This window comes from Embiotoca jacksoni, unplaced genomic scaffold, assembly GCF_022577435.1.
Source record: "Embiotoca jacksoni isolate LCO1_2020_lvr unplaced genomic scaffold, fEmbJac1.0.p SCAF_7, whole genome shotgun sequence".
Lineage (NCBI taxonomy): Eukaryota > Metazoa > Chordata > Actinopteri > Embiotocidae > Embiotoca > Embiotoca jacksoni.
Window position 1 is genome coordinate 20,177,602 of NW_027185425.1, and position 25,217 is coordinate 20,202,818.

The 25,217-nt window shown below is 38.4% G+C and overlaps 2 protein-coding genes across 2 annotated transcripts in view; one reads left to right on the forward strand and one right to left on the reverse strand.

Annotated features, from left to right (window-relative positions):
* eepd1 (endonuclease/exonuclease/phosphatase family domain containing 1) overlaps positions 1–5,446 on the forward strand; it is a 28,166-nt gene extending 22,720 nt beyond the window's left edge. The window contains exons 5-8 of the mRNA XM_069175841.1: positions 1,111–1,245; positions 3,133–3,271; positions 3,429–3,623; positions 5,004–5,446. Of these exons, the coding sequence (XP_069031942.1) occupies positions 1,111–1,245; positions 3,133–3,271; positions 3,429–3,623; positions 5,004–5,194 (660 nt within the window). The 3' untranslated portion in view covers positions 5,195–5,446. The remainder of the gene's footprint in view (positions 1–1,110; positions 1,246–3,132; positions 3,272–3,428; positions 3,624–5,003) is intronic.
* Positions 5,447–10,830: 5,384 nt separating this feature from the next.
* matcap2 (microtubule associated tyrosine carboxypeptidase 2) lies at positions 10,831–23,403 on the reverse strand. Its single transcript, XM_069175973.1, has 7 exons — positions 23,047–23,403; positions 21,223–21,893; positions 17,941–18,084; positions 15,655–15,787; positions 15,137–15,442; positions 14,875–14,972; positions 10,831–14,050 (listed from the first exon to the last, which is right to left on the reverse strand). The coding sequence occupies exons 1-7, from the start codon at positions 23,069–23,071 to the stop codon at positions 13,886–13,888; spliced, it is 1,542 nt and encodes a 513-aa protein (XP_069032074.1). The 5' UTR covers positions 23,072–23,403; the 3' UTR covers positions 10,831–13,885.
* Between the last annotated feature and the right edge of the window lie 1,814 nt (positions 23,404–25,217).

The window sequence follows — 25,217 nt, forward strand, 5'->3', positions numbered from 1 at the left end:
TGAACCATGAAGTCTCCGGAGTAAAACCAGGTGTGGTGGATACTTGCAGCTCCAGAAGGTTGTTTATTTTGTCCAAATATCTGCTTAGACATCAGGAAGACGCTGAGCACACAGCAGATAGTTGTGTTTGTTCAGAGCGAGCCAGTAGATAAAAACTTGATATAAACTTGAGTGGAGTCAGTGCATGTGACTGCAGTCACATAAACGGATGGTTGAAATAAAAGCAAAGGGATTTTAAACGCCAACTATAAGTACATTCTGACAGCATGACATAACCAGAGGATAGTACAACTAAAAGAGTACTATCAATTATCTCTTCTAATTCTCAGTTAAAGAGTGCATGAGCATATTTGTTCAAATGTCAATCTTTACAATATTCATGATCATAAAGAACATTCATGTACATTTAAAGCTGCAGTAAAATCTACTGATCATGTGCAGGTGGATTTTTAAGCACTTTGATCGATTTTCTAAAACAGCCCATTGAGGAGACTGAGCTTATGCTGTTACTATTATTTTCTGAATATTTATTTATTCATTTATTTGTTTGTTTGATGATTCATTTGTTTGTTTGTTTGTTTGTTTAATCATTTTTGTTGTTTCTTTATGCATTTGTTTGTCCATTTGTTGGTTTAATCATTCGCTTGTTTGTTTATTTGGTTTTGTTTGTTTGTTTATCCATGTGTTTGTTTATTTTGTGTATTAATGTGTGAATGGGTGAATGGAAAACAGTGTAAAAAGCGCTTTGAGACCGATAAGGCGATAAAGCGTTTTACAAGTGCAGAACATTTACCATTTACCTTTTACCATTTACCTTTTACCTTTCCATGTACATCTGTCATCTGTGTGTGAAATGAGGCCTCCTGACCCAGAGTCCTCATGTTACCCAACAGTGCATTACTTCAAGGCTCATACAGTACTGGAGAAATGAATCCTATCAAGCCAACATCAAAGCATCCAGGAAGCATTTGCGTTTCAATAAATGTCTCGAATTCAAAGTTAAGCAACAAGGCTAGAGAGTTCATATTGATGTACTCAGAAATAGTTAAACTTTCACTGTTAATTAGTAAAAGTGCTCAGAACCATTTCCCCACCTTTCTCTGTCTGCAGGGAGTGAGCTACTCTGGTTTTCTGTGGGACATCTCAGCAGGTATTGAACTGAAGGATGCTGTAGCCATGGACTCTCCTGTTGTCAATGGCAACGGGAATCATACATACCCTCGACTCTTCCTGGCTCACTTTTCAGTAAGTAACCATTCATTCAATTACATGAAGTATTTTTGCTCATATATTGTGCAGATATAGACCTTTTAATGAAAGACCAGACAGTGTATTATCCTGTCAGTGTGACTGTCAATCAAAATAATAACCAAGGTTTGCTTTTTTGCTTTTTATGTTGCGACGATAAAAATACCGCACATATATGTGTATATATATATATATATATATATATATATATATATATATATACAAAAAAAATAACTGAGCAAGAAACATAGGAAGTCGAGGGCTTGTACAAAGACCTCACTTGAAATCTCAACATATTTCATGAGCAACTTCATCAATTAGGCTGAATCTGCTTCACTGTTTTACATAGCAAGAGCTCCTGTCTATAGCTCAGCAGTCTGTACAGTTGGCTCTCTTTGCTGTTTGTTACGTAATTTATAAAGGTTGCCAACTCTCACGCTTCTGGAGTGAAACACCGGACTGAAGCTCTGCCTCACTCTCACACTGCCCAAACTAATCTTATGTCAGATAAGTAGAGGCATCAAAGCTTTTCTTTCATATATAAAAACAGTTAGGTTAAACAGGCTTTTTCTGCTCAAGGGACAAAGTCTGAACATCAGGTTGTTTTCATATTTCTGCACCAAACATCGATCCTTAAACAAAAGACACAACTTGTGCTTATAAATTGCCAAAGGCTCACACAAAAACCTCTCTGGAACAGGTTATTAATGAGACTCATCAATAATGGATGTAATCCAGGCTCGTTAACAGGAACAATAGTTGTGTTTGTTGCTTGAGGCTGTTTGTAGGAGTTTAAACAGCAGTAAAATCATATGTTTTATATATTTGAGCATGTGGTACAATAGCAGTGACTTCATTGATAAAACACCTGTATACCTCAGAAAGGTGGGCTGCCACACACAGTCCCAGTTTTTTTAGTTGGACCCTAAACGTTTGTTACACAGGGGTCATCTGCAGGTGGAGCCCTGCTCCATCTCAGCTGTGGGGACATTTTTTATTTCATTTTAATAAAAGTCTATATAAACTCTAACTATATATAGGACATTAAATCTCAAATCATTAAAGTAACTAATGAAATATGGCAACAGTAACCATGACAACACATTTTATTGTATCATATGTTGCTGTAATTAGATACATTATCATCATCCATGAACAGGATTTCCAGTGTTTCCAAAATAAAGTAATACGAAGGTTTTAAGAATAGCACAAACAGCCGATTTGAGCTGATAATTATTATTGAATTATTTGAATACCAAAGCACCAGCACCAAATTACCGCTTTCCAATTGGCTGCTGTTTAACACATTCCCATTGCACAGCTTTATTCCTTCCCGGGAGAGTAATGATGTTCCAACCGTCCAGTTAAATCTCTTATTTCACGGTCTCTGGCATTATTTTTGATGACATAACAGAATAATCATCCACATTAAAATACAGGTAAGACCATTAACCTATACATTAACTGGTAGGAGCAGTAAGGGACCTGGGCAGTGTATAGGGGGCGCTAACCCAAAACAGTTTCAGTACCACTGGTCGAAACTTCGTTAACGTTCATTCTGATTGGAAAAAAAAACAGTTTTAATAAAATATCACAACTCACTGTCAAATTATTAACTTTTCTTGGGACCTTTCGACACAAATTTTTTTTGAGATGTGGGTTCAACTCAGGAAAAAGTTTGTTGTTAATATTCTGTAGCATTATTTCTTAAAACAATCAGAAAAAGCACCTTTAAAAATACAAAACATTTTAAAAACACAACATATTCAAATGTACCTTCTCAAACTGAACAGCATTCAGACACACTCTTCTTCATAACTGAGTCTTTTTTTCTTTAGTTGCCAGTTGGTTGTTACAATTCAAATGACTGACTTCTCCTTCTAGGTTGGTTCGTACGAGCTGACAGTGGTGAACGTCCACATCCAGGCTCTGGCCCCACCGGGGGAGTCCAACGGCAAAAACCACAACTCAGATGAAAACAAGAGTCAGCGCCTCTCCCCCAGCATCCAGGAAACACTCAAAGGTCAGTTCTGTCAGGTTCGACCAGCTGAGCTCAGCTCTTTCACACCACAGATGTGGGCAGGTTCACACGTTTTGATGGATCACAACTCTCAGACAGATCGCCATGTCCTGTACATCTTACATCTGTTCAACCCTGTTTACCATATCTTTCTCTGTAGGTGAGAGGGAGTTGGTAGTATTGGGGGACTTTGGCTCTCCTCCTCAGAGCTCAGAGCTGGACATACTGAGAAAGGAGAAGCTCTGTGCTCTGGTACCATCCACCCAGTTCACCAATATCAGCACCCGCTCCCCACAGGGCACCCACTGCCTGGATAACATCTGGGTCAGCCGCTCCCTCAAGAAGATCTACTCAGGTAGCTGCATAATAACATTGATTTTTGACAGTGGAATTTTAAAATGCCACGTTAGCCCTAACAAGTCAAGTCTCAAGTCTGTTAATAGACACCAAACTATGTTAAATTCAAAGTCAAAATAATTTAAAAAAAATTTACATCAAGTCTTAGTTGAAAAAAATCTGTCAAGTCTCAAGTTTTTTAATTGAGACAAGTTATAACAAAAGAATCTGGGTGAAAAGTTAAGTATTAAGTCATTGGAGAAAAACTGAATTTGAATCGTAAGGCAAAGTAAATTTAGACAAGTCTTCAAGTCAGCTTATCTGACAAAAGTCAAAGTTCAGTCTGGAGTGATATCAGTCAAGTCCATCGGTCAGTTGAGACAAGTTTAGTGCAACTCTGAAGTTTTTACATACAAGTTTAAGTAAATTCTTGAGTCACTGAGTCAAATCAAATGTGAGTCTCAGGTCAAAGTCAATTAAGACAAGTCTAGTTAAGCTATTTGAAAATTCTGTTAAATGAGAGTCTAAATTGTCATAGATTAAAAAAAGGATTAATGTGTAGTCTTATGAAACAAATCAGAGATGAGTCCAAATCAAGTCTTTAGTCATTTAAAATAAAAAAAAAAAGCCCAAATCACTCCTCAAGTCAGAACCAATCAAGATAAGTCTAAAATGAGTGAGTAATGTAAAACAAGTCCAAGTAGGTCTTTTGCTAAAGTCTGTTGAAACAAGTCAATCTAAATCAAGTCTCAAAGTCAAATATAAAATCAAAGTCATTCAATACAAGTGTAAGTTGAGTCTGAAGTTAAACAAATCTGTAATGTGATTGTGTGTCCAGATGCAAGCTTCTAGGATTATGAACAGAAATAACGGGACCAGCAACCTCTGTATTCTGCAGCGTAAAATTATTGTTGTTGTCAAAGGAGGCTGGTGGCTTTAAGGAGAGCTTAGATGAGTATAACAGCATAGTTCCCCATTGTAAATTACTGTCTGTTAAATTGGTAATAATGCTGTAAATATAGCAGACATTTAAACTGATACAGAGTTTTTAAAATACATTTACATTGCTACTGACCTCTTCACAGCTGTGCATGTGAGCTTCTGTGCCCGTACAGCTGCCTGCTTCTCTGAAGTCCCAACCCTTATCTACTGCACAACTTCCAACCTCAGTGAACTAAGTCTCACTTGAACTCGTTGCTCTTGAGATCATTGCAGCAATTTTGAAACAAAGATAGTGATAAAAGAGATTCAGTTGCACTTTGGACTAATTCTTGGCCCCGTGCCAGTTGGATGTCAGCTGTAGCAGCTTCTGTTTGAATCCTTTGGTACATTGTCTGTGTTGCTTGCAGTCCCACATGTTTGCTGACGTTTCCTCTCCCTGTGTCCTTTCTTCTGACAGGCCACTCCGTGGTGTTACGGGAGGGACTAACTAACCCCTGGATCCCAGATAACTGGTCGTGGGGTGGTGTGGCATCAGATCACTGCCCTGTGATGGCTGAGTTTTACGCAGATCCAATTAGTAAGGAGCTGAACCGGCCTGGCATGGCAGTGGTGGACAGGGAAGACATTATGCCCAAACATGAGCGGTGACAACAGACACAGTAGAGACAGCAGCGAGGACATCAGACGGACTTTGACCCCCCTGGATCCTGCTTTGTCTTGGTTTGCTGTGGAGTTTCCTGGTTAATGTGAAGAAGTGCCAAGATTGCCTTTTGGGTTTCAATTTATCAATGTATAATAGTAACTGATAAGTCATCAAGCCATACAAAATGTTCAGACATATGATGTACTTTAAAAAGAAATGTGCCAAACATTTTCTATATGTATATAAAATAAAGAGAAATTGATAGATGTTTCAGCTCTCTGCACTCTTATTAATGGAAATATGTGCATAATCTAATCATAATTATAATCTAAATGAGTGAGCTCTGTAGAGACGCTGCTGTCAGAGGGAGATAAGATCTCAGCTGTGGGACTCATGAAGGCTGCACTCTTAAATTATGTAAGGCGGCCTCTGAGCGCATGTGTGAGCTGCCATCTTCCTCTGTGATGGAAATGAAGTGGCAGGGCGAGGTGCGACCAGAGGACACCACGGCCTCCTCCACTGCTCATTCACCAGCTCCACTAATGAAGGGGGGAAAGGATTTCATTATCTGTTCATTATTCTTTTTATATTAATCAGATATACAGACAAATGAAGAAAACTATCAAATAAACACATGCATCGTATTAATTTCCAACACAGAAAGTGATATTAATAAGTGCATTTATCTGGAAATACATACAGGGTTTGTTTATTTGTGTCCGGAGTTTGTTTGTTTTAAATTTGTATAAAAAACACATGAACCAATGGTGGGTAATTCCAGCTGCTTGGTGAATGCAGACATGTTCGTGGCTCAGTGAGACTGTACTCACACAAAGTGATGCTTTGAGCTAAATGCAGATGTCAGCATGCTCACAATAATCAATAATAAATCTCAAAGTAATTAGGTTTAACTGGTACAGTATTTATTATATTCACAGTTTTGTGAGTTAGCATGCTAACATTTGCAAAATCACAATAAAAACAAATCAAATTTCAGCTGAAGCTGAAGGGAAGCTCGTTACTTTTGTTATAACAGCCCCTAAAAGGCTTATATGAGATCATTTTTGAGGATTACTTTTGCTTTAGCTCACAAAAGGTTCTGTATTATCCCAAAATTAAAAAAAAATAATTTGAATTTCATTCCCTCCAACAAAAGAGAAAGGCTAAGCTCTATATGATATAGTATAATGAACTTAATAATGTATTAGACCACTGCTGGTTGTGATTAGAGTTCGAGTCAGTGTACCCTGAGGTGTGACTGCTCAGGTACTGATCTACTGCATTTAGAGAGAAACTGGTTGAGCTCTGTCACTTACTGCTGCTGAGACAGACTGGAGCTGTGATTATTGATTATGAATGCAGACATGGTTTGTCACTGTAACTGCGACTGTCCATCGCTGTGCTCTGGTCGTTGTGATTATAGCTACGACACATTTGTTGATAACGGTTGAAACGCTGATTTAAAACACACAACCAAATCCACTGTTCAGTTATTTTAGGGTTTGCCATTGGTCAGCAACAGAATAATTGCCTCCTAAGACAATTGGCTAATATCATAGATTGTATATAAAAATAGACTTCGTTTCTGAGTCTAAAAGCAGCAGGTTTTGTGGAAGGGCCTTAGGGTGCAGTACCACCAAGGGCCACTAGGGGCTGACTCCACAAAACTTCAGAGTCCATAGACTCCTATTCTACTTCACGGTGAGTTGCAACCTGGCTAATATTCTCCTGTGAATTAGAATATCTGTATTAGTGCCTTCATTTGTAATGAATGACCCCATGACATTAGTGAAGTGGGAGTATCATAATGGAGTCGCTTTTTACTTCATAAATGTCCACGTGTTGAGATTCAATCAAAACCTGGAAACAGGAATGAGGCTGAACCTAAATGGGATAATACAAGTCATGTTAATAGATCTCATGAAGATGGAGGCACAATGCCAGCAGACAGTTACCTGGGCCAAGAAAAGCTGCAGCGGGGAAATGAGTAATATCACCTAGCATTTGCCAACATTGTTATATACTTTAGCAAGTATTCTTTTGAGGGCCACAACAGCCAGTTCTTCAAGAAATACCTCACACAGCCATTCAGAAATCTGCAGAGAAATTTGAACTAAAGCTGGCTAGATAGACATGAACAGCAAGAATACTGTATATCTAAACAATTTGAAACACGGTTTGAGGAACCTGGCACTGATGGCTATAATACTGACAAAACACCGGCCCTGGATAGCAACAAAATTACTGATTTGTTATGGAGATGTCTAATGGTAGGTGCATGATTTAGTTTTTCCCTCTATTGCCTATAATACATTTATTGTATTTGGAGATTGAGGCACAAGTTTAGATTGTCTGCGCTCATTCATGTAACATGAGGTTTATGGAACAGAATACTGCTGATTTATTAGTCCGGGTGTTAACAACTAGCAGCATGAGTTGTTTTTTGGTAGTTGGACTGCAGATTGGTTTAGAAATCAGGTCATTGCTGGTGTCACCTGTCCCGTCTTCATCGCTCTACTTTCCATATTGTTTTTGGAAAAACCCATTTCTGCATCTGATGCCCTCAGAGTTTACCCATCCCTCTCCGTTACCTACTCCAGCTGCTCTCTGCTCACCTGCCCCCTCACATTTCCCCACATCCTTTTCCCCAACAGACACCTGCACTCAAGCCCTGCTAGCTCAGGACTGCAGCCCTGCTCATCATCTGTTACAGCTCAAGGAGCCCCCTAGTGGATAAATGAGGACATGATGCATCTTCTAGTCTGCACATATTACACACAGTTTAAAGATAATAAATGTTTACTGATATTTTTAACATTCCACATTTGCCAAGACATGTTTTATTAAGTTTGATCAGAAGAATAAATGTGGCCTCTTGTGTCAAGGTAAATATGATGTATTATATGTATTAAGCAGTGGGTGGAAACAAGGTAGAATTAGTTCAATAAAGAAAAAAGAAAAAATATGAATACACATTTAATAGAAAGAAAATTGTGCATGAAAATATGGCTTTAGTCGTCTCAGTATAATTTTGTTGAGTTCATGTAAACTGAAACAAATGGAGCTCTTAAACGACCATCTTGTCCTGACCAACAAGAGCTTCTCCTGCTTTTAAGCAGGTGGGCTTAGTTAGTGTTGTTCCTTTTCTACAAATCTTATGTTCAAGAGAGTCCTCTTTATTGAAACAAAAGTGTAGTTTAGGTGTTGAGAACTGGACACAAAGTAGAACACATTATTGAAGGGCCTAACCGTTTTAATTCATGAGTGTATTAACCAAAATACTGAACTATTGTTTTAAAGCTAAAGATGTCCAACTATTCAGTCAGCAGCACTTTGACTGTTTCTTAAAATCATTGAAGTGCTAAATTATTCACCGTCCTCACGTCCTCAGTTGTGGCTGCAATATGCAGAGTAGCACAGTTACTGGCGCTCAACATAAATGTAACTTAAACAATATTTTACAGTAAATAGTTCTCTGCAAACATCCTTTCGCTCCTTATTATAAGGTATGCAGACATGCTGGCACTTTAGAACCAGGAGCATGAGAGAGGCCCAACACTGATAAGAGATCAGAAAAACAAATATAGACAAGCATGTTAAAGGGAAAGGCTGTAAGACCATCTCCAAGCAGCTCAATGTTGTTATTATTCAAAGAATTCAGTTGAATCAAATATCAAAAGCAAAGTCAAATTTTTGGAACATTAAATAAATAATCATGGAAGTCAATTACTTAGACCATCAGGGTTAGATCTTTTTTCTTTGGGAAGGTACCAGAAAATTCCTCCATGACTGTGGCTCTGTCAGTGGGTTGGAGACTTGATACTATCATTGTAACAACGGGCTACATATCAATATTACATTTCATAACCTTTGACACTGATCAGTTTTGCACATCTGAAAGTCTCAAGATTAAAATAGACTGTGAACTTCCCTTTCACTACCTTTAGTGTCCACTGTGTTCATCAGACCAGAATCAATTCTACGCAGGTGTGTGTGTGTGTGTGTGTGTGTGTGTGTGTGTGTGTGTGTGTGTGTGTGTGTGTGTGTGTGTGTGTGTGTGTGTGTGTGTGTGTGTGTGTACTGACACCCATTGTCCTGCAAGTCACTGTTTGTAGCTGTCAGTCTCCACTCTGTGGCCCTCAGTAGTTTCCAGTTTCACAGTGAAAGCAGATGCTGATGAATGAGGAGTGTGACACGTCTGGAGAGGTCTCAGGGAGGCGTCCAGTGTGTTGGGACAGATTTGGTTACTGCAGTCACTCAGATTACGGGTCAGCGCGTTTAGTTAAAGAGCCTCTCGTCATTGATATCTGACATGTGAGGGGAGCCCCAGTTATTTAGCCTATATTCCGTAAGCATTATTTACTGTACTTCATCAGCTGGCATTAGGCTAATACAAAAACATCTGTTTGGTATTTTTCTCCACCCACTTAAATGTAAAATCTGTAACTTTTCCACACTAGAATGTCTAAAAGCAACTAGATCTATGTTTGATATTTTATTAAATTGCATACTTTACATTGCTAATTGTTTTCAACAGTATTCACTCACGGAAATCTGTGATTCAAATAAAGATAAGAGTGTTTTTCATTAGGTTATCTGTCAATAGCGTCATATCCATCAACACCTCTTATACAACTTCTAGGGAAACCCTGGAAAGACCAGATGATATGTCACAAAGTGAAGAAGGGACTGGAAGAAATAGCCAAGATTAGCTAGACACTCTATTGTATTATACAACAAGTACCTGTGATCCCACTTCATGACATCATCAAACTCTGATCGTCTGATTGTCTTTTGTTGTTGTTTTGACCTCATTTTTACGGCCTCATTTTGATAAAAGCCAAATCAGAATTCTTACATTCACAATATTTTTGGATAATGACCCTTAAAAAGGTGCCCTCCACAAATCTCTAATTATTCATTTTGAATATCCATTATTTTACCAGAAAAAAGAAAACATTACAATCTGTGAAACTGTATATATTTATGGAGCTCAACACTATTTATTCTTTCCTATTCAATCATTTATCTGGTGGCCCTCCCAGATTTACCTCATGATACACTTGAACTTATTTCAACAAGAGGGACATGCATGTATATCCCTCATTAAAGCTACATTACGTTTCTAGAAATAGAGCTAGAAATTTGAAAAAATATTCACCAATGTTGTCTTTATGGTTGGCAGAGGTGTACAAACTAAATTGCTACTCGTCACTTTAATCATAGTTATTAATTAGGACGTACATGAAGCACGGTGATGGCAGACAAAAAACAGATCTATTCGGAGCAATGAGGAGGCTGTAACCTTCTATATATCAAGACATGACATACCACATTTACATCATATTTCTTGATGTGCTAAATTCTCTACATAACATTTACATAAAAGAAATGAATTGTATTTGGCTTTAAGCTCCCTATTTAAACATCGTATTGCTCTGGACTTACTTTGGCTTCAAGTACTTCTGTGAGAAACCTTGAAATTATTATTGGCAAGGCATGAATTTAAGATTTTTTTTTTTTCCCCTGGGCACAAAGCCTTATTGGCCAGACTTCATCATATCTCAAAGACTTTGGTTTAACATAATAGCCCAATAAAATTATTTAAATGCCCTCTGATTATTAATATTGGTAGTAGTATACTATAGGTATTATTGTTACCATTTTTACAATAACAACCAGTTCAACAGTGTTCAAATACAATTTTGAATTAATTTTTTTTTACAACCCTTTCTATACATTTTAAGTGTTCTTGTTGTATTAATATACAGTTGTATAAAGATTGATAGACATAACAAATAATTCCTCAAATGATAATAATACATTTGTGCAAACATGCATAGAAAACAAATGACTTCTGATAACCAAACAGTGTGGTACTGATAATTCCAAACAACTAGTTTGGAAGATATGAAGCACACACCAACTCTTTAAGGGAGTTTACTTTATTGAAAGAAAAAAAAAAAGAAAAAATTAGAAAACATCACATAAAAACGCCATGCTATTGAATTGTACCATTTATCAAAGTTAAACCACAAGGCATTTGTTTTGTTTTTTGAACATAACCAGTCTGTATAAATGATACCAACACAGTAACCACACGTATCAGTGCAATTAAAAAGGTAGATAAAAGGTAAGAAAGTGCAAATAGTCAAACAGGGCTTCAGGGCAGTGAACTTGGACCACTAAGGTTTCATTAAGCATACTGAGGAAAACACCTTCCAAACGTCACAGTATTACAAATGACTTTTACTGGAGGCCTGTGTGTCAGCGCTGATGAAGCATTTACACCAGCATCAGTTCACCTCTGCCTCATGAGAGGCAGCAGTAGTGATCATCATCCACATTTTCCAGTCTGTCTCTTCACCAACGGCTTTAATGTCACGTAGTACGAAATAAAGACGCTAATCTAAAAGAAACAAAGTGCAGGAATCTATTTATCTTCACTAAAGACAGATATGAAACACTAGATGAGTACAGATCAAAGGTACATCAGATCTGTGCGTTTTTAATCGCTTATGCTAAAACTAGAGGATGTTCTATGGCTCAAAATGATGCATGAGCCCCAAAAAACATTAAGCATTCAGGTTTTCTGAAAGAATTTAATCATTATTAGATTAAAAAAAAAAAAAGCCTTTGGAACAGATTTTAGATCAGAGACGACTGATGTACTGGTACAGCTGATATTTTCAACCTGTTTAGTTTATCACCAAAACATCAAGACTGTCACTTCTTTAAAAAAAGAAAAAGAAGTGTGGCCAGCCTGCAATTCGTCAACATTAATCAAATAATTAATCAAATTACTGCAACCCACTTCACAAAATATAAAGCAGCTTGTGTAATTGACAACAACCTCATTGAAGGGGCATTTCCACCGACGCTGACCCTCTTCTGTTCTGGTTCATGAACCTATTTAAACTCTTCTGCATGTTTCCACCAAAAACTAAATAAATAGATAAATAGGAATAGTTGGGCCAGGGACTCTGACCGTCACGACATCAGCCGTGAGAGGTTCTTATTTAAAAAGGTAACTTGTCTGTGAATATCTCATATTTCAACTATACATACTGCCAGTGATGCAAATTCACGACAATTGTTCAATAAAAGGTTTGAATGGATTTGCGTCAACTCATTCCTCCAAAAAATGAAATAATGATGAACTTGTTCTTCTCCCTCAATCAACAAAGGAGATTTTGTCTGTTAGCTGCTGTGACGCTGCTGCCTTCTTACACCAACTCTACAACACACACAAAAACTCCCTCTCTCTCCTGGGAACCTTGTTTCAGTGAGTTTACATCGTTCTTCAGATTCTTGTCTTTGTCATTTCTGTTGTTTCTCATATAACACCGAGTAACTGGACACACACACAAAACACTTTGTGGGTCTGTTCCACTTCTATAAAATGCGATAAAGCTCAGAAAAATCTATCTCCATCCAAAAATAAAGGTTTGAAAAAAATGTATTAACACGCAAATGAATCGCTCAAAAAAACACCCCATGTGTGTAGACATTCTTAGATTCCTAGATTTCCCATCTGTCATGTTAGTTCAGAGAAATAATGTTACTTTCTAAAAACTGTGTTGTGATTATGTGTTCAGCAAAGCTTGCTAGAATAATATAATAATCCAGCTAATGTGCATTTTCCAACTAATACAACAGGAGGCAGCTGTTGAGGTTTCTTCCTGTAGTCAAAGGGTTGTTTCAATCTGGAATAACATGTTACAGTAGTTCTGGTATCTACATATATATATATCGGTTGATAAATAGCTTGTAGATCAGAAACAGCCTCCCCAGTACAGTTTGTACATCTCAATAAGCACTATCAACCGTTCAGTATGCATCCTGATCAAATACTTAGGATCAGTTTCAAGTTTAAGTGTCTTGGTGAGCAGTGAGATCATAATTAAGCTTTCGATGAATGTAGAGCCAGCAGTAATGCGGCGTCGTACCAAACCGAAGGAAGACGTCCTGAGCAGATGCCAAAGTCAATCTCTCGTACATCCCAACGCTCACCGGCTGTCATGAGATTTAAGTAGAGACCAAAAGAATGAGACTCCGGATACAAGTGACCAAAATGAGTTTACTCTGCAGCGTGGCTGGTCTGGTCATACAACCTGACCACAGATAAATGGCAGAAAATAATTCATGTTTGTTTATGTAATGTGTTCTTATTTACAGACAGCGTAGTCATATTTCTAAAGTTTTAGATATTAATATAGGCTTCCAGTTAGGCTCATTGAGGTCGTTGTGAGATACTAAAACTCTTTTGAAGGACACAGATGAAGTCTAGCTACTGAGGAAAATCCTGCCAAGCATGAAGGTGAGTATCCAACCTCAAACCAAAGGGACTGAAAAAAAGAAGTTAAAAGAAGTTGGCACCAAATGCTCAGTAAATGTAACGCAAGTGTAACGTTTGGGCAATCCAGGTCATGTATTGGCAACAAAAATGAACAACTACATCCACCTCTAAAAACAACAATTTGATTTGATTTTTTTGTAACTAACTAGTTACTAGTTCCTTTAACATATAAGCAACATCAGTTCAATGTAACATATCAGTCTAACAAAACTCTACACTACACGCATTACATCATGCTGCACACGTCTCCAACTCTGCACGCTGGTGATGTTGGGGTTGGATGCATGCAGGCCGTGGCCGGCTGTGGTTTTACTCAGGACTGTGCAGTGGAAGAGGACTAAGGTCCGATGATGGTCTTGAGCTCCTCGTCCGTCAGCTGGTTGACCGCCATGATTTTGGTCAGCTGCTCTGCATAGCTCGCCTGGTCCTGCATGAAGTGTGGGATGCGAACGTTCTCCATCTGAGCAATGGCTGTCAGGCGGTCCACGTCTTCAAAGGACACCTGAGCCCACAGAAAAACAGAAGAGATGGACTGAGCAGCAGAAACACGAGTTCAAAAGAGCCTGGTGACAAGTAGGATTGTCTGACTTGTGTTATTGCGTGCAGCTTTCTTGAGAACAGCTGGGGGGAAAAAAATATGATCATATCTAATTTAACTTTACTGACACTCTTTTTTGGTTCTTCTTAGAATATTTGTATTGTAACCCACCAAGTTAGAAGCAGATGGGACTAACGTTTGTCAGGATATGTGAAGGACAAACAGACAGATTCCTTGAATTATATACAGTAAGATAGGTGATGAACATCGGAACATTATAATTTACTAGATCTTTGATTAATTTGATCACTTTTGACATCACGTTGCAGCTGGAATGAGCACCTGGTTTAATCACTGCGTTCAGCTCCTTTGAAGCAGAAGAACATGACGTTCCCTCGTCAGAGTGGTGATATAAGCCTCCTTCAGCTCTGCTTTCCTTTTACTATGTCTGAACTGCAGCCATCCTCTGTGCAGTGTTATTTCATGTGACTGAATGTCACAATGGTACTTTTCTGTTACTGTGATACTAAAAGGAAGACACCACGAACAAATGCACCTGCAGACAAGCAGACTTTGTATAGATCTCCAGATCCCAGTGAAGTGCGTATCACGGCCCCAAAGTAGTAGCAGGGAGAAGTACGAGATTTAGATGAAGTCTGGTAAATCTGTTTAATTCAGGTTGTGAATGACAACATACACCAAACATCTAATGAAGAAGAAGCTCGCCTGCCAATAATCCAGAGATACTGATAATATCACCTCAGACAGAAATGATTAAAATGCCTCACCTTTCCAAGAGCCATCAGCAGTGGGAAGTTGATCTTGTCTCTGTATCTCAGAATCTTCAGGATGCCATCCAGATAGACCTGATCTTTACTGAAGCATCCTGCAATGTGAGAGGTCGGAAAAGAAGACTTTTCAAGTTTGAGAAGTATGAATATGTGTTACATTTTGAAGGTTATTCTAAATGTATCATGTGAACTAATTCAGTGGCTCCATGTGTCAGCAGACTTTCATTTGAATCTTGACTGTCTCTACTAAGACAGTGACCTGGCTGTGCCGTGTCGGTCTGGCCTCTCTTGGCTCGGACGCAGTAGTCCCAGCGGGTATTGGGGTCCTGTACGAAGCGTCCCAGATTGTGGAAGAGCTGAGAGAAGGACATGTGGCTGGCCTGATAGACGGTGTAGTAGAGCAGGGCAGCGCGCCACAGTGTGGGGTCCTTCCTGAACAGGACACTGTGAATGCTGGCCAGGCCCTCCTCTGTGGGGTTCAGAGGTTTCAGGTTGTGTTTCTTTCTGCCCGAGCTGCTGCTCCACGGCTGGTGGCAGTTGTTGATGCCACGGAAGTAATGTGTGCCTGGTGGACAGAGGAGCAATAGATATATATTTGTATTCAAGTTTAAATTCAAAACAGCTTCATTGGTGTCTTTTAGTAAGGACTGGAGGGAATCGTATGGATTCTGATGAACTGCATTACAGTCAAATTCAGTCAAACTTGAATGATTTCCCATTTGGCTGCTGAACCGCAGAAACCTCACGCTAAGAAGTTTGTAAAGTTACTGTACCCACCGATCTCATGCCTCAGCATGCCCTCCAGCCAATGCTCTCGGGCACTGGAGATGTTGACGGTCAGTGTGGGTCTGCTGTTCACCACTGTCATGGAGGCCCTGGACAGGAGGTCATCCGTTACGTGGACGACTATCTATCAACACAGGTAGAAGCATTACAGCAAGAATGAGGAGTGGCGCCATCTTCCTTTATTTACAGCATTATTGTCTCATCACTGTTACAAACATATTTGTGTTTGTGAGGATCAGTGTTACTTTTCTGATGTCTGTTTATTTTATATTGATGTTTCTGGTGTATTTTCCTTTGACCTGTCTCATCTATAAAGTACTTTATAAAAGCTATGCAAGAAAATAACAAACACTTTACAATTCAATTTGGCATAGGACAACGACAACACAAGCTCACCTTCAAAAATCACCACCTAAAAGCAAAGAGAAGTGTCCTCAGCAGGAAATATCTAACAGACCCAAGAACTGTCCACATCTAGATCATGAGATTTCAACGAGATGAGTGACATGAAGGGAAGATACAGGTTTACAGTGAATAGGCCTAAAAGTTAGAGAATCATATTAGCTGTGATGAATTCAGAACTCCAGCTCACAAACATTCATGGACCAAACCGATATATGATGGTGCATTCATGGACCAAACCGATATATGATGGTGCATTCATGGACCAAACCGATATATGATGGTGCATTCATGGTCACGTTTGCCTGGAAAATCATTTGGCTGAATGCCTACTTAATAAAAGAAACACTGCAGTGGCCCAAAAGTTATTGGGGACTATTAAGCATTAGACATGCTAAGTATTACAAACATACCTTTATTTATTATGGTGGTATTATTATTATTAAACTATATTTATTTATTTAAATAAATCATTGTAATAAATATCCAACTTTCACACAGAAGTTACTGTTACACATGATTAAAACAAAACATCTTATAGAGATTTGCATGTTTGACCCCATAAACAATAACTGACCCCTGGTACCACTGGATACAGTTTATTTGCTGCATGGCCGGATATCAGAGGATGACTGGACTCTGGAAGGACATCTCGGCTTGGCAAGATTGCCGCGGTAACTTATCCTGCAAAGTTAACCTGGTTCATAGAAGGTTATATTCGAGATATCGGAGCAAAACATATAAAAGTATCACCTAATGACCAATCAATTCTCTTGAAAATTTGTTATCACCAATCGTAGAAGATCCCGTCGAGCTCGGTGTTCACAGACCGACAAACCTCTGCGTCTTTCTCCGGTGATGTTTATGAGATATAGATTCATTTCAGTGTGTTTTTTACTGACATCATCCTCTAACACTGACTGACTGAAGCACTAAATCTTTACCCTTGTTGTACTAAGATATGACAGTAAACCTACCTACCACTTTGAATTATGTTTTCATTATTATTTCTTATTTAATTATGTCTGAAGGGGAGTTTCCGCTTTGTTGAGTGAGTTGAACTTGCTTCGTAGTACACCCCTCTGGTCATTGTTAACAATGAATACTTTATGAATATATAGAGTTCATACAACTGTATACGTCCACAACAAACTAACGAGCAGCAGGAGGAAAGCAGCAGTGAATTGAGGACACTGCTTTCTATATGGACTGGCTTACTTATCTCCAGCCACTGATATTTGCAACCATACTGGCACTGTTTCTCAGTCATTGCTCACTGGGACACTTAATGAGAAGCTTTTCATACAAATATGATTTCCTATTTCTTGTAGTTACGCTGCAAACTCTGGAAACTCGATATGTTGCTCCGCGAGAAAAATACTCCGACTCAAATGTTCAACCAACGCAGTTCACTCCTTTGTATTTTCTTTCCACTGACTGGTCTGATTAAACCCACTGCCGATCATGAAGGCGGGTGTGTGTATACGTGTTGTGTATTCAGTGGAACATTATTAACATGGTGATGTAACATGCATTTGTTTGGTTACATAAACACATCTAACTGCAGGATGACTTCAGCGAAGTGGCAGGTTTTTGCCAAGGTCTTATATTCCCTGGAGCACATTCACTTTAATGACTCGTCTGCTGCTTTGCAATGATGACGTACAAATCCACCATGACACACTGCGCACGATGAAATACCACACTCCTGCACATTACAGCAACTTCATGACGTTTTCCCTGTGAAACGTGCTCTGCAGTGAGAACGGTTTCAACTGTGTTAATAACTCCACCAGCATAAGAACGTATAAATAAAAAGCAACGCATCTCCTTTCTTCTTTGCTCATCCAGATTCAGAGGTGCCGGTCGTCTTACCTCCCCCGTGCAGCCTTCCTTCTCCATGTATTTCTTGATGCTGTGCGAGATGCGACTCTTGGAGAGGAGGCTGCCGCCTGTAACCTGCTCAAACTTCTCATAGCTGCCATATCTCTGCAGAGCGAGCTCCATGATGTGCACCGCCTGCAAGGGATGAGGAACTCATTGTGTTAAGCCACCGGTGACTGATGACTATCTTTGACACTTGCGTTAGACAGGCAGTACTTGGCAGTCATGTTATGTAACCGGTGGCACCAGGTTGTTTTCTGCTGTCTGCTCACTGACTGGAAGAAGACTTAACAAGAGAGGCTCGGTGAGTTGGGTGGTGCCAGGTCTTTTCTGTGAAGGCCAGAGAGGACGAACTCTTGTGAATCCAGCAGTTCATCCCTCTGAACAAACGTACGTACTTGTTATTCTTGTCAACGAGATATTTTAGAAACACCTCTAGGTCAGTCTTTTAAATTTGGTGCAAATGTTCTCTTGGATTGAACTGATTAGAATTTATTTATTTATGCCTCTAATTCAATCATTCTAATTAGGACAAAATTCAACACAAACATCTATTCAAAGGTCTATTTACTGTAAATTCATAATTTACTGCCAAAACACTTTGTAGTTCATTATTCAACATCATAACTAAGAACAGAAGGAAAAGTTATGACAATATTTAACATTTTGTTGGATACTGAATTGGTGACACTAATGAAACAACACTAACTTGAGACTTTGGTAAATCTATGGGTTTTTCTGCTGTTGGATTGAGGAGGTGTTTGAGGCATTCATATTTTATAATTTGACTTCTTTGGAGCCAAATTCCTCCACGGTCTTCACTACATCTTTACTAAGTCTGGACAAACATGGATGTAAACTGCAACTTCACTGGTTGGTGGAGGCATACAACCGGGTGGTGCTAATTCTAGTTGTTTTTTATGAATTGTTTCATTTGGACACTTTTTCTATTTCAGCCCATTTTGGGCGATCATTTAGAGTAGGACTAAGATGGAGCTTGATGGTTGGTTGTATCCACGTGTGGATTTATTAGTGTCTTTCAGTATTCACTGTAACAATATGGAGTGCTGTGACCTGTGATTTGATTCACCTATAGTTTTTTTGTTCGAAGATTATGTTATTAGCCTCCTTTCTAGGATGAATATACATAACTGTTTAGGCTGACTATAATGAATGTTGTCTGCTATATGCTTTTTTGATGATGGAGAGATTTATTCAGACACTCCAAAGGTGCTCCAACTATAACATCAAGCAAAGAAAAAATAGACAATCAGATATTTATCAAACTACCAGTTAAGCCGGCTTTATATTCTGTCCTAATGTACTTCTGGCATGCTCAAAGAAATTCCTCCCTCCAACACCTTTCCAACGGTGAATTGGGGGGCTGCATCAGACCATTTCTGAAATATTCTCAAACCTACAATCTGACAATTGATGAATTATAATTGATCAAAGTGTCTCATAATCTAGTTCTGACAAACCAAAATCCAGCTGCAAGTCAAACAATTTATTTGGAAGAGAAAACAAGGGCGATCAGTAAAACTAAATTGTGTCATAATCTCTTTTCATTGTTACGCTGGTGACACCCACATTTACCTTCTCCTACAGTTGAATGTGTAGACATTGACCCATACTGGATTTTTTTTTAGGCCATCACTAATATCCATATTACTTAAAACTTTTAAAATCTCTTAGAAAAATACATCAGTTTATAGTAATGGTTTTAAATGCAGTTGTAAAAAAAACACTCTTCATATGGATCATTACTATTAGTATTTTTAAAAGGACTTAAGATTCACCCTCCAAATAAACCAAAAACTTGGAGTCATTTGGTCTAACCCGAGCCCATCTGAGTAAAGGGTTGCTTTGATTACAGTCCAGCTAATAATCTGACCTTAAATGCAGAAACTAATTCTATCTGACAAGGGTGTCATTAATTTTTTTTTAAAAAGAAATATCGATGCCACCAGATTTTGATAGATTTAGTCCTGTTATAGGATTTAGACAGGTTTATATAATGAAGGTTTTTTTTTTTTTAACAAAAGTCTTGCCTCACTTCTTTTAACTTTAAAAGGCTGTTGTCCTGTCTAGCTCTATTTTACAGTCGACATGTACAATGAATTAACTCATGCTGAATTTTATACTGAAATTTACTCTACTGACTCCATTAGTATCCTTCATTTTCCTTGACAAATACCTTAAATACTGTAAGACAAAGGTGATTCAAGTGGCAGTCCAAGAAATTAGAACAAAAAGTAAATGTCACAAACTAGGCCAGACTCTTGGAAAAGAAACATGAGCATCCTGCAGAGGATTATCTTACTGTGTTTCCTTTTGAGCTCACATCCTTTTTACTTGTTTTACTATCTGAAACAGCCTGCAACACAACACCACAGAGCTGCTCCTGTTCCCCTTCACTGGAAATACGTCCGATCTCACACACACTTCACCACATTCATTTGTGGTGAGTTTGGCCGGCTTTTGACCCCCTGAGGAAGTTTTAAACTAGTTCTCCAGTATTTCCTGGGATGTATTTATTTGTTTCCCAAACGAATTGATCCCAGTCATTTCCCAAGCCGGCTCCATCAAATCACCTGATATAACCTGACACTAAACAGCTTTGGCAGCAAGTCTTTGCAATCCCAGCATCCAACTTGACTGCTTTAATGTGGCATGAGCTTGCTGATCTCAAACCAGCCAGCTCAGCACCAACCTCGTGCACTGGGGACGTTGATGTTGTAGTAGTGATAAATGACCTGTCACTGCTCTGGCTCGGACTTTTGTGGGCTTTTGCACTGGCATTGACTGCTTGTGCTTTGCATGCAAGCGAGGAAGTTTCAGCTTTTGGAGTTTCTCTAACCCAGTTTTTACTTTAATACCAAACTTGTCATACTGTCAGAGTCTTTCCGAGACCTAGGATGAGTCTGTTTAATCTGGTCAGCAGCGGGATTGGCCTTATGATCTTCAGTTGCTTCGTTACACATTGTTTTCACCATATATTTTAATGTTTGGACACACTGAGTATGTCAAGTCATCTCAAGTCAAAGGGCTTTAAGTCCAAAACAAGTCACTGGTGTTCATGTCCAGGTTGAGTCTAAAGTCATCAAATTCATGACTGAAGTGTGATTCAAGTCCAAGTCAAGTGACTCCTGTCCACACACCATTACCGATCACAGCCAAAGCCTTCTATTTTGAGACTCTTTCTTATTGCTGTTGGGACTATGTTCCCACATCATGAATCAGTGGGTATTGTAAAATCAAACACAGCCTTACCTGTGTCAGGAAGCAATCTGAGGCGTTGTTATGGCGTGACAGCACAAGTGGAGAAACAGGGTTGCTGTACTCAAACTGTGGATTGTAGTCGAAGTCAGACTTAAAAAACTTGGCCTTCTCTTTCTCAACATTAGACGGCTTGATAGCTGTAAGGATGCAGAGCTTCTTGGCATTTTCCACTTCCTGTGGGTTTGCTGCTTTGTGCAAAGAGGGAAGTTTAGTGCGAGGTGAGTTGGGAGCACACATCTTCCTGACATCTTTGCTGACAGCACGAGGGTTGAGGCCCATCGTGCTGCCCACTACTGCGATGGTCCGTGCAGGCCTAAGGAGACCGGAGCTTCCTGAGAGGACGTGGTTCGTCTGTGCTGGTTTACTGCCACCTTCTGAAGCACGAACTTTTTTGGGAGCAATGCCTGGACGTTTTTTTTTTGTAAATGTGGCGGCGTATTTCACTGTCTTTGGCCTCTTGTGCAAGGCCTGCTTTTGGCTCTTCTTCTCCTCGTCCTCAACCTGCAGCAGGACGTTGTAGCTGTTGGAGCCAGTGCTTAGGAGGTCTTTGAGAACATTGGAAGAAATCTTTTCCAGGTACACTTGGTCTGGACTCACTGCTTTGTCAGCAGAGTTCAAGATGTACTGTTTGGACATTTCTACCTCTGGCCAGTGGAGTCTTTCTGAAAAAAGGAAGAGACCAGTAATCAGCTTCATGTGTACACCCCTTATAGATCACTAGACCGACTAATCCTCTTATCAAGGCAGGATAAAATTAGATCTATTCAGATGCCAAGCGAAAAACAATCAAGGCAATAAATGTAGCTATGATAAATACAATAAATGTAAAGCTTCCAATTACTGTGGTTAACGCAACTCTCCATTGAAAGCTATGTAACAACTGTCTTTTTCCACTTTTCACTTTTCAATCATGCTGATGTGTTCTGACTCGAATGCACATAGCTGGACTTGTCTTGAACTGCTGTTATGTCAGCAGTCTATGGTGATACACGAGTCAGTTTAATAAGTATATATGTATATAATATCCTGCTTTCACAGAGGAAATGATTGTCATCGTGTCTCCAGAGACTGGTGGTGCAGAGTGCAGGTCTCTGCGTTTTCCACTAAGGTAACCTGGGTATCATCCCGGTCAAAGCAGGCTCTCTGTATGGACAGCAGCACTGAGGCAGAATCACAACCACAGACAGGACAGACTAATGACCTCAGCTGCACAGCAATGACTGGAGGAGGGAATCGTACAAATCGGATCTTCATTGGCTTGTTCAGCCATCAAATCAAACACTATTACCCAACATTATTTAATTCAATTTCCTCTAAACTTATAGGTCACTATCACATCATACTGGAAACAACAAAGTAACCAGCCCGGCACTGCATGCAGTAGATCCTGGGTGTGAAGATTTTGGAAAGTTGATTTCAGACATTTTCAAGCCGGATATTAAACATAGAATAAAACGTATTAATATGACAGCAAACAGTCCTGATCTCCATCTCATCCACCACAATCACTCAAAATATATACTGATGGTGAAATGCATCGAGGCAACACTGAGTAAGCCCTCCATCTGAGAGGGCTGCAGTCAGCACCACTACAAAACGATGCAGGAGGCCTATGTAATGCAAGAGAAATAGAAATAATGAATACATTCATTTTCGATTTTTGTTTGAGTCCGTTGCCCTTTTCATACTATTGGATTCATTTCATATTTCAACTTTAGTGACCCACCTTTAATTAATGCTCGTTACATTCAAATACTATCACTACTATCAGGGCATTAGTGTCCCCGATAAGTTATAAGACAAATTCAGCATTACCTGTTACTTTTATTGACTCCAGCATCCTCTGTAAAGGTGTAAAGGTGTTTGGAAACTTCCGACTGCCTCGATGCTGCTCGAGAAATAAACAAATCCTCTCAGCGAAGTCAAACAAGCTAAATTAGCCGGCTAATGTCCAAACAGACGCGCGGCGGTGATGCCGGGTTACCAGGAGCGGCTTGGTGCGCAACTACTATATTATATTATATTATATATCGGTCCATTTTTGTAAAAGCCTGAGCTGACATTAGACGTGCCACCGACACGGAGTTGCAGCCCGAGTGGTCTCTACAGCTCCAGCCAAACGAGCGAAAGTAAGGAGGACACGCGAGCAAGCTGTGTGACAGACTCCGCAGTTACTGATCCGCTGCCATGGTTACGTCGGTAACTACGCACGTCTAAACACGACGCTCGCGGGAAATGAAGTCCTGCTGAGAGAACGCGAGATTTATTTATTGTTTGGTCCTGTTTGGAGATTCTTATATAATTGTGTAATTTAGCACTAGTTCATTTTTAGTTGGATAAGATCTTGACATTTGACGCCAAGATTGTATTCAATCAGGTGCCATCAATTTTGACTGATGGCACCTGATGGCTTTTTTTCCCACCACAAACTTTAAAGAACATGATGACAGTCACAATAAACTAAAAATCGAAGCAAGTTTTTGTGCTGAGACCATTTGTAAAATGACTTATGATAAACTAGTTATACTACTATCAAATTCAAATGTGAAACAAAGAAGGTGGCTTTAAACAATGGCCATACGTATCTTTCACAAGTTAACTTTAAAGAACACAGGTTGATATGCGTGAACAATATTAGTTGAGTCAGGACTTCCAGGGAACTGTGCTTACTTTTCGCAATAATAATCAGTGGCACTTTAATGTCATTATTGACATTCACATTATTAATCTATTCATTTACTGATAGGCTGATTTAAGTCATCTTTGTCCTTGGCCCCGTTTTAACCCATAACTACCACTTATTTTGAATTTTATTGGTTGTATATTCTATCTATCTATCTATCTATCTATCTATCTATCTATCTATCTATCTATCTATCTATCTATCTATCTATCTATCTATCTATCTATCTATTATCTATTATCTATCTATTATCTATCTATCTATCTATCTATCTATCTATCTATCTATCTATCTATCTATCTATCTATCTATCTATCTATCTATATATTATCTATTATCTATCTATCTATCTATTATTTATCTATCTATCTATCTATCTATCTATCTATCTATCTATCTATCTATCTATCTATCTATCTATCTATCTATCTATCTATCTATCTATCTATCTATCTATCTATCTATCTATCTATTATCTATTATCTATCTATTATCTATCTATCTATCTATCTATCTATCTATCTATCTATCTATCTATCTATCTATCTATCTATATATTATCTATTATCTATCTATCTATCTATTATCTATCTATCTATCTATCTATCTATCTATCTATCTATCTATCTATCTATCTATCTATCTATCTATCTATCATCTATCTATCTATCTATCTATCTATCTATCTATCTATCTATCTATCTATCTATCTATCTATCTATCTATCTATCTATCTATCTATCTATCTATCTATCTATCTATCTATCTATCTATCTATCTATCTATCTATCTATCTATCTATCTATTATCTATCTATCTATCTATCTATCTATCTATCTATCTATCTATCTATCTATCTATCTATCTATCTATCTATCTATCTATCTATCTATCTATCTATCTATCTATATATTATCTATTATCTATCTATTATCTATCTATCTATCTATCTATCTATCTATCTATCTATCTATCTATCTATCTATCTATCTATCTATCTATCTATCTATCTATCATCTATCTATCTATCTATCTATCTATCTATCTATCTATTATCTATTATCTATCTATTATCTATCTATCTATCTATCTATCTATCTATCTATCTATCTATCTATCTATCTATCTATCTATCTATCTATCTATCTATTATCTATTATCTATCTATTATCTATCTATCTATCTATCTATCTATCTATCTATCTATCTATCTATCTATCTATCTATCTATCTATATATTATCTATTATCTATCTATCTATCTATTATCTATCTATCTATCTATCTATCTATCTATCTATCTA